This window comes from Scylla paramamosain, chromosome 9 (genome assembly GCF_035594125.1).
Source record: "Scylla paramamosain isolate STU-SP2022 chromosome 9, ASM3559412v1, whole genome shotgun sequence".
NCBI lineage: Eukaryota > Metazoa > Arthropoda > Malacostraca > Decapoda > Portunidae > Scylla > Scylla paramamosain.
Window position 1 is genome coordinate 14,543,567 of NC_087159.1, and position 14,124 is coordinate 14,557,690.

The 14,124-nt window shown below is 44.6% G+C and overlaps 1 protein-coding gene across 6 annotated transcripts in view; it reads left to right on the forward strand.

Moving 5' to 3' along the window:
• Positions 1–555: 555 nt before the first annotated feature.
• The window catches only part of LOC135103655 (muscle-specific protein 300 kDa-like), a 28,464-nt gene continuing 14,895 nt past the window's right edge, over positions 556–14,124 (forward strand). For 3 of the 6 annotated variants that reach the window (XR_010270155.1, XR_010270154.1, XM_064010206.1), the window contains exons 1-6: positions 576–1,595; positions 9,443–9,628; positions 10,025–10,186; positions 11,210–11,384; positions 11,992–12,248; positions 12,674–12,953. Coding sequence is in view for 4 of the 6 variants with exons in the window: in XM_064010206.1 (XP_063866276.1) it covers positions 1,428–1,595; positions 9,443–9,628; positions 10,025–10,186; positions 11,210–11,384; positions 11,992–12,248; positions 12,674–12,953 (1,228 nt within the window). In the remaining 2 variants the exon portion in view is untranslated. Of the gene's footprint in view, positions 1,596–9,442; positions 9,629–10,024; positions 10,187–11,209; positions 11,385–11,991; positions 12,249–12,673; positions 12,954–13,382; positions 13,663–14,124 lie in introns of all 6 variants that reach the window. The other 3 variants (XM_064010208.1, XM_064010207.1, XM_064010205.1) reach the window with 3 other exon arrangements.

The window sequence follows — 14,124 nt, forward strand, 5'->3', positions numbered from 1 at the left end:
TGACCAGGACAAAATCAACACCAAAAGGACCCTCCCCTCCTCCTGCTCCTCCTCCTGTTCCTCCTCCTCCTCTCACTCTTGCCTCTCGCGTCCCTGTAATTGATTTTCCGCCCCAGCAAGACTCAGACAACCTACTTCTTTCAAGCTTTTTTTCCCTCATTTCTTTCCTCTCTTATTCCTCAAGTATTTTCCTCTCCCTCTCTTACTTGCTTTCATTGGTGGTTAAAAGTGTGCGCGAGTCGAGTGAGGGACGTGATATTAAGGTATTTGTGGAGATATAGCGAAATTGTATATAGATTGTGAGTTTATGGAGTTAATTATTTGTTTCTTGCTGTGATTTATTGTTCTAGTTGCGTTATTTTCTCGGCAGTGTAGAGGAGGGTGCGCTGCCAGCGTGCCACGAGCCACCACCCTTGTACAGGAATTTCTCGGGTGCCAAAACCACCTCCGCTTGGCACGTTAAACTGGCGGTATTACACTCATTCCCTCCCCTTTCCTCCTTCCCTCTCTCTCTCTCTCTCTCTCTCTCTCTCTCTCTCTCTCTCTCTCTCTCTCTCTCTCTCTCTCTCTCTCTCTGTGCACACTGTAATACTTTGTTGTGCTTTTGTGTGTTTCAGCAAGCATTTCAGCATCTTCATTTACGCTAAGTATGCCCGCGAAGTTTTTTCTTGTTGTTACAGCGACAAAGACACCACTGAGAATGTGCCTCGAGGGAGCTGCTGCGGCATCCGTGATTCAGCCTCCTGCAGGAGGTTACGTCTGCCTCGAGTGTCGCATAACGGCCGTGCTGTTTGGGCGTTATGGTGGCGAGTGGCGCGTGCTGCCCCAGTACACTGCCACCTCATGCTGTCCTTATTTATAACGAGTCGTTCACATCTCTGCCACCTCACCTGTACTGCCTCACCTGTACCGCCTCACCTGTGTCACGGCGGAAGGTGTTCAAGGTCTTGCGTCAAGAGTGTTTTCTTGCCTAAATCACACTAAGACCACAGCAAGCCAAGTCCCCCGCGGGGCGAGCAAGGGCACCATGGGCCGGAGTTTTTCGCCTGTGAGGTAACAGGAGCTGGCCATGGAGGGGACATGAGCTGTGCTGGTCCACGCTCCGCCCCTCCCGGCCAGTACACGCCGGTGATTGGACATCCTAGCTGGCAGGAGGAGCGCCTCAAAAATCAGGGCAGGAAAAGATGGTTTTGTCTGCATTCTTTGTCCTAACTTGTACGAGCAGGTTTCTAATTATACCCGCGGGAGGGCACAGTGTTGGGATCGCCGCCTCAGTCTGCCCTGCGACTCTGCAAACCCTCCGCAGCCTGTGGTTCTGCTCCCACCCTGGCTGACAGACCTCCCCCGCCACGCTCCGCGCCGCTCCTCCTCACTCCTGAGCTGACGGAACTTTCCTCCTCCTGGTTTGCTTGTGTCTCCCAGGCAAGATGACATTCTGGCAAGAGAACTATGGCTTTGTCAAGGACGTGTATGATTTCCGTCTTCAGAAGTACCAGGAATGGATGGACAATCTGGAGGCCATCGTGTCCAAAGTTATGGCGCCCAATGTCCAGTACACCTACAAGGAGTTCAAGATGATCCAGGATAATCTTGCTGTGAGTATCTGGTCGACGCCAATCCTTCCTTCATCCCTCCGTCATCCGTCAGCCGTTCCTCTCTTCCCCGCGGCCAGGCAGACTCCGTGTTAGGCGCCTCACGGTCCACTCTCTTCCTTCTCACGAAGGAACTAAAAGAAAACAAAACGTGCACTCTTATCAGCGATTCAATCTGTGAACTCTGGGCCGAGAAAGAAAGAATAATGCACCGCGTCTTCATGGAAAGCTGAAGTAAATATACATATACAGTACATGTTCAATGAACTGACCTAAGGTACTAGTGTCAACATTGGTACACCGGCCTGGATGAAAGATCTTGACCCCAAGAGAGAAAAAAGATGTGTCACGCATCGCCCAACTCTGCGTTCTCATCCTTCACATCACTGGTGCGGCTCAAAGCGACGCTACTCATCTTCATATCAACCACTCTCCATTTCATCACAAAAAAAAAAAAAAATTGCTGCAAGATCATGTGCATTTCAGCTTTACCTAATACAAACAAGTCACGCCATAAGCCTCGTAAAAACGAATGAACACAGCGTTCTTTTCCAGTACCTTGCTTCGTTCATTGCTCGAACCATAAACGCGGATCTAAGGCCCCGATGTACTAGGCCCGTGTTCTTAGAAGTATCGTTGTCTTATCTCAATGACATTTAATGACCAATGGTGAATGTTGTTATGGCCGTTCAAGTATGGTATGATAGCAGTGCTCGATCAACATGGATTCTGCACCATCAGCGAGAGGAACACACATGAGAACCCTACTAATAATCTCTGTGATCTTTGAAAACTACAGTTCTAATGAGAGAAGACGACGGTTCAAAATGCTGCTCCAGATGTTGAAACATGCTCGACGACTAATTACTAGCATTAAACATTTATGTACCAAAAGTTACCCACTCTGCCTCACCATTAGATGAGTATCCCCACCACCAGGGCTAGAATGCCTCTCTCCACTCTCCCCGACGTTCTTTAGTCCCTCATAAGTATACACAGAAAAAAGAAAAAACATGAATCAGAAACATTAATGTCATTAATATGATTTTTTGTTCCTCATATATCCAACATGAAAATTGCCACATTCCATGGAAACACACACACACACACACACACACACACACACACACACACACACACACACACACACACACACACACACACACACGCGCGCGCGCGCACACTATCCACCTTCCAGGAACCACACAAATCGCTAACCTCACCTTACCTGACACTTAGGCTAATGAGGATGGCTTCCAGGTGATGCTGCTCCCACAGTCGAACACACACACACACACACACACACATACACACACACACACACACACACACACACTCCGTTACCTCTTCTACTAATAAACGACTTCTTTTATTTCTTTCCCCTTTCCTATCTACTCAGTCAGTCTGCGCGTATCCCTTTCTCGCCTCACGCAGAGAAGACACACGCCGAAATATTGATCTTTGCGGCCACAGCGTCACACCAGGAGCCAGAAAAAAAGCACGCCAAGAGGCCACTAAGGTGAATAAAAAGTGCCAAACTATGCAAACATGATACAACCACGTCAGTTTAGTGTGTGTGTGTGTTAAAAAGTCAAGAGGTGTTTACATATTTTTTTTTTTTCTTTTGCAAACCCTTGGAAATCTAGGAACGGAGGGGGAAATTGGAGAGGAGTGTGGTTCATTGCTGCGGAAGGGAATATTCAGCTCGATGCCAGAAAAATTATTGAAAAGAAAATTTATATGTTTAATAGAGTTATGAATAAGGAGTGATGTATTAATTTCGCAAGGAGTCTCTCTCTCTCTCTCTCTCTCTCTCTCTCTCTCTCTCTCTCTCTCTCTCTCTCTCTCTCTCTCTCTCTCTCTCTCTCTCTCTCTCTCTCTCTCTCTCTCTCTCTCTCTCTCTCTCTCTCTCTCTCTCTCTCTCTCTCTCTCTCTCTCTCTCTCTCTCTCTCTCTCTCTCTCTCTCTCTCTCTCAGTCTCTCAATCTCTCAGTCTCTCAATCTCTCAATCTCTCTCTCTCTCTCTCTCTCTCTCTCTCTCTCTCTCTCTCTCTCTCTCTCTCTCTCTCTCTCTCTCTCTCTCTCTCTCTCTCTCTCTCTCTCTCTCTCTCTCTCTCTCTCTCTCTCTCTCTCTCTCTCTCTCTCTCTCTCTCTCTCTGCATAGGTAGTCGTCCGGCTCGAACCTTTATGCAGTGGCTGTCAGGTTTTGCATTTAATTACGATAATCACACAGCACGGAACGAAAACATACGCGTGCACGGGACCTTAATGAAATTATAGAATACGAACTGGGAATTTAGTGCACTGGAGAAATTAGAATTTGGCTTACCAGATTAAGTAACCATAATTGTAGCATGTGTCCGTGTGTGTGTGTGTGTGTGTGTGTGTGTGTGTGTGTGTGTGTGTGTGTGTGTCATTGTGTGTGTGTGTGTGTGTGTGTGTGTTTACGTAACCTTGACCAAAAATACTCATGGTTATGGCAAAGTGTCTTTCTCCCCACCCCCACTCACACCTCCACTCCCATAAAACACACACACACACACACACACACACACACACACACACACACACACACACACACACACACACACACACACACACACATGCCAGAATTACTCGCCAAGCCAAATAAGCACAATGTTATTTTCCTCTCTCTCTCTCTCTCTCTCTCTCTCTCTCTCTCTCTCTCTCTCTCTCTCTCTCTCTCTCTCTCTCTCTCTCTCTCTCTCTCTCTCTCTCTCTCTCTCTCTCTCTCTCTCTCTCTCTCTCTCTCTCTCTCTCTCTCTCTCTCTCTCTTGCTATTTAATAAGATAAGTGCGTCTTTCCTGTTTCCCGGTAGCCACCTCTCAGGAGACTTATTGACTAGGTGTTATTGATGTACGAGTATTCCTACAATACAAAATATTACGCTCAGTATTAGTGGTAAGGGTAGTAATGGTGATGATAACAGCGCTATATTAATGGGGAGATTATTTACGATCTCGCTTCTTATTGATATTATTGCGAGTCATAGTAGTAGTAGTAGTAGTAGTAGTAGTAGTAACAGTAGACTACTTGGACACCTTTCACGAGGAAATATTCGTATCACTGATTATTCATTACTATTATAGTCAATATCTTTAAAATCTTTAATACAGCAATATTAGACACAACTCAACAATAAGGACTTCAATGTAACAATTCCATCCACGTGGCGATTACAACATTTAGCATGACAAAGCTTCACTCGCAGTAGGTATTTCAATCACCACCACAGACTCGTGTTGGCCAAGAATTCCCTAATACCAGACATTCCTCCCCCACATTAAACTCACCGTCCGTAACATCACAGTTTTGTTGCACGCCCAGCAGATGTTCCTCCTCTGCTTAACACGAGGGTTTGTGGCATGTGTGTGTGTGTGTGTGTGACAGTCTCGTGATCTGAGGGTTGTGTGTTCAAGCCTGAGTCAAGTCATTTGGTGAAAGAGGAAGGAATTTAATTTTCTTGTGATGCTACTTGTTGTTTGGTCTCAGTGAAATTTAAGGCTTGAGTTAAGTATCGTTTTGTGCAAGGAACTCTTAATTCTTCTTTGTGTGATTCTACCTGTTGTTTGGCGTTAATGATATTTTACCTTATAGATTTGCCTCACTTCATACATATACCTTGCATCACACAACACCACATGACAATATTGTTGCGGCGTCATTAATCAATCAGTCAGTCAGTCAGTCAGTTAATCGATCACTCAGCACTGCCCTTCTTCATGCTCTGTGAAAGGAAACGACTGCAGTTTTGTTACCATATGTGCCTTTGTACTACTTTCTTACTTGTACTTGTTATGATATTATGAACCTCTCGGAACTTCATTATCCCTTGAGGTTTTCCTATTACCTTTTGTTATCTAGGGTTGTGTGTGTAATGTGTGTAATCAAGGGCAGGTAATGAGAGCCAGCAGGTGTCCTCGCTCTGGTACGTCTCTGGGCGCCGGAAATCTGAGCCCAGAGCCACGCCCAAAATAACACACTCTCCCGGCACTTGGAGGCGTGAATAGGGTACTTCCCCCACCTTCTCCCCACGCTCTCCCTCACCTCCTCCCTCCCTTCCTCCTTCATGGACCGCAAAGTTTCTCTCCGTCATCCACTCCTTCATCCACTCCCTCCTTACTTCCCTCCTTCATACACCTCGAACTTTCTCACCGTAACACATTCCATCATTGCCCTCTTCCCTCCCTCTCTCGAACTTTTCCCCTCACCCACTCCGTTACTCCCATCTTCCTCCCCTCCTTCATGAACTTTCAACCTTACCTCTCTCTCACCTTCTCCCTTACATCCTCTCTCCTTCTCTTCTTCCCTCATGGATCTCGAACTTTTCCTTTAATCCACTCCTTACTTATTCCCTTCCTCCTTCCTTCCTTCTTCCTTCCTCACTGACTTCCAGCCTTACCTTCCTCACTTCCTCTCTCATTCTCTCCTTCACGTATGACCTTCTAACTTTCCCCTTCCTCATCCACTGCCTCATTTATCCCTGCCCTCATTCTCTTCTCCCTATCTTTCTCTCTCTCTGTCTCTCCCTCCCTTCCTTCCTCCTATTCTTAACACCAGCCGCTGACATTCCCACTTCCTTATATTCTTATCTTTTTACTTCATTTATTTTCATGCTCTCTGAATGTTATTTTGTTTATATTTATATCATTTACGTCATAGATATTTGATAGTTTTTGGTGATTCAACAGTTTTCTCTTAATCTTGTCTGTCTCCTTCCCCTTTTCCTTCTCATATCCCTCTATTTCATGTTTTCCTCTCTTTCATCCCATGTTCTCACCGTAATTCCCCTCTTTGCTCATCACCACCACCACTACCAACCCTACCGTTACCACCACCACCACCACCTCCTCCTTCACTCATCACCACCACCACCCTTCTTCATTTTAATGCTCCAAAAGCCTTTAAGCGCCCTTTTTGCATCGTCTCCCTTCCTCTGGTTCCCTTCTTCCTCTATTTTACTTTTATTCCCGCCGTCTCCTCAGTGTCAGGTGGTCTTGAATATCCTCGACAATTGCGTAAGAAGCCATTTTTTCGTGTGGTTTATTTTTGGGGGCCGTTTGTCCTCAGTCTCTTCGTCTGCATAAGAAAAAAGTGTACTGTATTTCATCGTGGAATAATATGACTTGGCTGAGTTGCTGGATATATATGACAGAGAGAGAGAGAGAGAGAGAGAGAGAGAGAGAGAGAGAGAGAGAGAGAGAGAGAGAGAGAGAGAGAGAGAATATGTGTGTGTGCGTTATCAGAATCCTGTCTTCATTTCATATTATATTTTAGGCGGAAAGATAGCGAAAAAAAACAGGATTATTATTTCACAACACCAAACACCTCGCTGATGGCCGTGTTTTTAGCGGCATCACCGAAAATATTAATTTTACACCAACCCCCAAATTTGCGTTAAGAATTTAATCATGTGCCACTAAAGTTGAGCAAGTCACCCACATGCGAGGGAGCAAAGTTTGAAAATATCCCACAGTATATAAAACACACACACACACACACACACACACACACACACATGCCGTCATTGAAACCTTTACGTTGTAGCTCCACCTTAAGAGTAATAAACGCAATACAATGACACACTAAGGTCTATCAAACGGGTATTGTCACGCCGTTCTTTGAAACTCCAGCGTTACCAAGGCAATAGACCGGATGCCATAGGGAAGCTGCGTCTTGTCGGCACTATCACCACTTCTTCTGTATCGTCGTAGAGTACACAGCAGGACAATCTCTCTCTCTCTCTCTCTCTCTCTCTCTCTCTCTCTCTCTCTCTCTCTCTCTCTCTCTCTCTCTCTCTCTCTCTCTCTCTCTCTCTCTCTCTCTCTCTCCAGAACACATGTCCCCTGTCTGATCCTCGTCCCCCTCACTCGACACACGCCCCCACAAACACGGACTTATCACGCGAATGAAAGACTTTTATTTGCTCTTCCGTCGTGTTCATCGGAGCTCAAATCAAAAGAGACCTTTGTCCCTTTTTAGTACTCGGTGATTTTTCCTCCCGTAGAGCAAACAATCCATTTTGTCCCTTCTTTAGGATGTGCGGCGCGAGGCAGTGACGAGACAGGACCTGCCCCAAGGATGAAATAAGAAGGCAGTGAACGACATCCCGATGAATACAAGAGAAAAATATCATTCTCATTTAAAAGACCGGAATGTTTGCTTTCCATCCGAGTCTCCCATCTATGAAAGGAGAGAGAGAGAGAGAGAGAGAGAGAGAGAGAGAGAGAGAGAGAGAGAGAGAGAGAGAGAGAGAGAGAGAGAGAGAGAGACGACCGAGACCTTGGCAAAGAGAGAGATGAGAAATAGATAAGAGAGGAGGGGAAGAAAGACCTTGAGGGAAAATCTACTACGCAGACTTTATCTCCAATTATTTTCTTTCCTTTGAAAATACAATTATCTACAGGAATTACCACGAACAGCGAGGAAATTGTTCTCGTACCCACGGAGCGTAAATATTTCAGGGTACTAATGAGGATTCTGCGTCGGGGCGAAGCTGTCTAGGGGGAGTTGGGGGGATGGGGGACGACTTGAAGAGAGAGAATTGGGACTTGGTGGAGGTAAAGGAATGAGGTTCGATGAGAGAGGAATAGGATGTGAATAGGAACTTAAGAACGAATGAAGCATGACACGGGGAAAATGGTGCATCATGTTATGAGAATGAGAGAACGGGGGAAGAAATTGAGCTGTATCGAGATATGAATAAGTGTTAAGCATGAATGGGGCTTCACAGGGGACGAATGAGCATTAACGGGGGAAGAATGAGGATTAATGAGGAGAAAATGACTTTGACGGAGGCGACTAATGGGATTTAAAAGGGATAGGAAAGGGGTTTGACGGAGGAGGTATAAGTGTGTCAAGGATGAAATTATGTTTGCCAGAGAAGGAAGGAAGGAATGGCACTTAATGGTGACTGAAAAAAAAATAGGACTTCAATGAGGGAGGAATGGGATAAGACGGGTTGGAGGGGAAATGGGGCTTAAAGGGGAAGGAACAGAATCTTTGTAGAGTGGAAGTTACTGGAATAGGAAAGAGGAATGAGGAATGACGGGAAGGAATGCACCTTGACTGAGGGGAAAAATGAAACTTTACAGTAAAGGGGAGAGATGTAACCTTGACAGGGAGGGAAAAGGTAGAGCTGTGACGCGATATACACTACGCTTGGCAGGGAGAAGGACGAGTGTTTGACAGGGAAGGGAAGGGAGGAAATGGTCTTGATATTCCTGGATGAGGGGGAGAGGGGAAGAAGAGGTGGCAGTGACGTCAACAGAATGGTGCTGAATGCTGTCCAACACAAACACTCTTTAGAATGTGTCCACCGAACCCTGAGGCCACTGGGAGGAAGGGAAGGAGGTAGTCGTCTATAGGATAGGAGTAATGAGAGATGTACCGGAGTAGGCGTGGGTATTTGATGTTTGTTTTGTGTCTGTGTATGCACGGGTGTCAGAGAGAGAGAGAGAGAGAGAGAGAGAGAGAGAGAGAGAGAGAGAGAGAGAGAGAGAGAGAGAGAGAGAGAGAGAGAGAGAGAGTTACTATCATTATTATTTTCATCATGTTATTATTAGTGTTATTCTGTAGAGTTAGGTTTGAAATAGGAATTACCCATCATACCCGTTTTAACCTGTAAAATACTTGTATAAATAAGAGAGAGAGAGAGAGAGAGAGAGAGAGAGAGAGAGAGAGAGAGAGAGAGAGAGAGAGAGAGAGAGAGAGAGAGAGAGAGAGAGTCATCTAGTTATTTTCATCCCTATAAGTGTTTTTTTCAGCGTATCAAAGAGCACGGGAGGCAGACATCTAATCATCTAATCTTTGTGGCGGCGTTGATTGCAGTCTTTGTGCCGGGACCTGGAGAAGGAGCACATGAAGGAGTGGCTCGACCTCATGCTTGAGAAGATCGCCATGAGGGTGTGTGACGAGGCCTCCATCAGCACCAAAGACAAAGAGTTTAAGAATGCAGAGAAGAAGAAGCTGCAGGCTCTCATCGACCGTCACGACAAGCTGATGCCCTCCACCCAGGTGCGTGCTGGTGGCGGCGGCGGCGGTGGTGCTGGTGGTGGTGTCGTCCTTTTAAAGAGAAACACATGTAGACTTGAAGATTAAAGGATTATAATTATTCAGCTTGTCCTTTCATGTCGATGTCTTGTTCGTTGTTTTATTGTAGTTAAAGGTACACATTTCTCAGCCACGGTTATATTTGCAATAGAGCTTAACTTTATAAACTTTACCCGTCACAGTCACTCGTCATTCTAAATATATAACAACTAAATTCAATCAAACTCACGAGTAAATACAGGAAGTGCACATGACAAGCAAATTAACACCAGCGCCCGAAGTGAATGCCCTTGAACTCCCGCACCATGCACACAAACACACACCTGTCTCCCTTTAATTAACACCCTCACCCTCACGCAGGAGACGCAGGCAAAGGTGGACGTGTACGCGCTCTGTTATGCTTACGGCGACGACATTTACCCGTGCCTCAAGACGTTGGAGGAGATGCGCCACCTCTCAGTGAAGGAGATCCACCCCCACAACATGAACATGATGGAGGAGCAGATTGAGAAGGCGGAGAAGGTGAGGTTGTGACGGGGTAATAGTCCAGCTGATGGTATGGTGGGATAGGTGAGGTCAGGTGAGGGGGTGATAGGGCAGGTAGCGGGTCATGTGAAGGGATAATGAAGTAAGTAGCGGGTCAGGTGAGATGGTGATGGGTCAGGTAGCGGGTCAGGTGATGGGGTAATAAGGTAAGAAACGGGTCAGGTGATGGGGTGATGGGTTAGGTAGGGGTAAGGTAAGGTTGTGGGCAGGCTGTGTGATGGGGTGGGTGATGGGGCAGATGGCGGAGACAGCAGATGGTGATGGGAAGCAGCGGGTGATTTATAGGTTTATTGACACATGATGCTGCCTGGTTGTTTGTCCCTTGTACTGTTCTGCGGCGAACTGCTGTGTCCTGGAGGGAGTTCTTTTTCTTTCTTATTCCTACTGTTTGTGTTGTGCGGTTGTTGTGTGGTGATCGATGCGAGGCTCGGGCAAACAGTGAGTCCGGTCCCTCATTTCGTATGTTTTTTTTTTTGTTTTTTTTCTTTCATCCCCTGCTAGGCTTTACCGTGTCCATTCTGCTTTCATGTATTTTTTCTTTTTTTTTATTTCGTAAGGTATTGTAGTTTTTTTTTCTTTCGCATTCTCGTTTTTTTTTTTTCTCTCGTAAAGAGTTGCATTTTTCCTCCTGTGTTTCCTTTCGTATCATCATTACATCATTATTCAAAATTCACCTTCAGTTCAACGTTTCTGTCCCCTTTATTACAACATGCGTGTGCTTCCTCTCTCTCTCTCTCTCTCTCTCTCTCTCTCTCTCTCTCTCTCTCTCTCTCTCTCTCTCTCTCTCTCTCTCTCTCTCTCTCTCTCTCTCTCTCTCTCTCTCTCTCTCTCTCTCTCTCTCTCTCTCTCGTTCATTTCCTCTCCTTTGTCAGTTTTATCACACTTCGACTTACCCTTCCTCATTCTTACCTCTTCCTCTCTCTCCTCTGCTGCATTCATGCATGTTTCCCCCTCCCCCCTCTAACTATATCTCTCCCATCCTCTCTCCCTTGGCCGCAGGTCATCTCCACCGTGGAAAGCCAGCGGGACACGTACGAGGATCTCCTGAAGCGGGGCAAGAAGCTGCTGCTCAACCCCAACAAGGCGCCCTTCATCACAGACCTGATCGAGAAGATGGAGAGGACGTGGATCGAGGCCAATGAGCAGTCCAAGCTTCGCCTCGCCGTGCTGACCAGTGAGTACAGGTCCTTGCTGCTGTTGTGACGTGATGTGTTTATATGGTAGTACTAGATGCACTTGCCCAAAAAATGCTTGTGTTGTTCTTGTTCTTTGCTACTATCAGTTTTTTTTTTTTTTTTTTTTTTTTTTGTTGGGGGGAGTGGGGGTGAAGGAGGAATAATTATTTGGGCACGATCTTTTTTTTGTACTTGTTTGGACATTTTATTTATAATTGTGTTTGTATATTACGTACTACTACTACTACTACTCACACCACAACTCCTACTAGTAATACTATTATCGTTATTACCACTGTCATCGTCTCTACTGCAATTACGGTTGTTACTACTACTACTACTACTACTACTACTACTACTCACACCACAACTCCTACTAGTAATACTATTATCGTTATTACCACTATCATCGTCTCTACTGCAATTACGGTTGTTACTACTACTACTACTACTACTATTAATAATTATAATAATAATAATAATAATAATAATAATAATAATAATAATAATAATACAATAACAATAACAACACTAATATTTTACTTGTAACGAGATCGTGGCTGCCTTTGTCTCACACAGCAGTGACGTTTATCTTTCCTCCGCCAGACACCGCCAAGGACTGGGAGAAATATGATGAGATGCGCGCCTCCATTAACGAGCCCCTGGAAAAGCTGGAGAGTGAGCTGAAGCGATACAGGAAGTACTACGATCCCGTGATGGGTGCGAAGAAGCTGACGCAGAAGAAGGGTGTGCTCGAGGAGAACAAGAAGATCGCTGATGAGATGTTCGAGGGCATTCAGAGCTGTTACAAGACCATCATGGTGCTCGCAGGGGACGACAAGAAGGAATTCCTGGACAGGGAGGTGAAGATCGATGCTTCATAACTGTGTACAGTCCCCTTCAGCCTCCTCGAGGTGTCAGTTCTGTACATGTGTTCTCTTTGTGGCCCTTTCTGTATTTCTCTTCTATTTTCTTTTATCTCAGTATATTAATTGACATGAACAGATTAGAAGAGGTAAAAATAACGGACTCAGTAATCAAGTTGTTAGTCCTAAGACATTACGGGAGCTTTAAGAGAAGATTAGACGAATTTATGGATGGGGATGATAGATGGAAATAGGTAGGTATATTTCATACAGGGACTGCCACGTGTAAGCCTGATGGCTTCTTGCAGCTTCCCTTATTTCTTATGTTCTTATGTTCTTATAACATAGACCTGAATTATTGTAAGTATTTGGTTCATCCTCTCTCCCTCCCCCTTCTCTCAACCGCCTCTGTCCTGCGCCAGGTGAGTGAGGTCGAGGAAAAGAAGACTGTGATTGATAATTGCATCGAGACGCTGACAAAGCTTCAAGACTACAACGACGCGTTGTCCAAGGCGGTGAATCACGCCAAGGATCTGGAGGACTGGGCCGGCCCGACCAACAGAAAGCTGAAGGAGATCACCACGGATCCTGACATGAGTCCCGAAAACCGTGTGAAGGAGATTTTGATCTTGCAGGAGCAAGCCAAGGAGAAGTTGCCCCAACTTGATCCTCTTGACGAAGACTACAAGAAGCTCCTGACAGGTAAGAGTACTAAAGGAAATGATGAGCGCTGGGACTCAACTTTAACTTAGAATATTGAACCAGAAAGTTGTATAATTAGAGAAGTTTTATTGTGAGAGTACAGTTCTTTAAATTCTGGATAATGTCTGACTTTTCTTTATATATATATATATATATATATATATATATATATATATATATATATATATATATATATATATATATATATATATATATATATATATATATATATATATATATATATATATATATATATATATATATATATATATATATATATATATTTATTTATTTTTTTTTTTTTTTTTTTTTCTTTTTCTTTTATTAGTTTGAATACAGATTTCTACATTTGAATACTATGTAATACAGTTTTCACTCCACGACACCAAAAACTTTTTTTCTTCTTCTCTCCTCCCCACCACGATGCAGGGGCCCCTCTGTTATTTCATTCCTCTCAATTTTCTCCCACACACCATCTATCACATCATCTTCCCTTCCTTCCCACTCCTTCCCTCCCACACCGTGATGCATCAGTCCAGCCGCCCCTGCGCACTTCACAACCCTACCCCACGCACCATCCCACATTCCGTCTTCCTCCTCTTCCCATTCCCCTCCCTATTACCCTCCTCCTGGTGTTCCCTCTAGGCCACCTCCCCCCAGGTCTGCCCTGTCAGGAAGCGGGTCAAGGGAAGCTGGTGCTGAGTGAGAAGTAAGTGCGAAGAATTACTGTAATTGGGATGCCACTCTTAACCCCGTTGTCGTAATCATTTTATTTATTCATTATTTATTTTTTATCATGTATGATTTGCTACTATCGTACATTACCACTTATTTTTGTTCCGTTCTCGTGACATCTTATTCTCGCCTGCAGTCTTACGTTATTTATTTTTTTCTGTTGTTGACAAAAAAAAATGAGCCAATTGTTTTATCCCTTTCTTTATCATTATTTTTTCCTCAAAGTTGTTTACGTTCACATAATCACCTCAGTTTCGAGTTCGTTGTTTTCTGGTACTTTTTGCTCATGTGTGTGTTTCAAACTTGCAAATAACTTATAACACAATAACAATTTTCCCTTTTGCTTCTTTTTTGCATCACAGTATAAAAATTCTGATAATAACTGTTACCTATGTTTGCTGTCCGGTGCATTGTTACATCGACTTACGAAAATTGA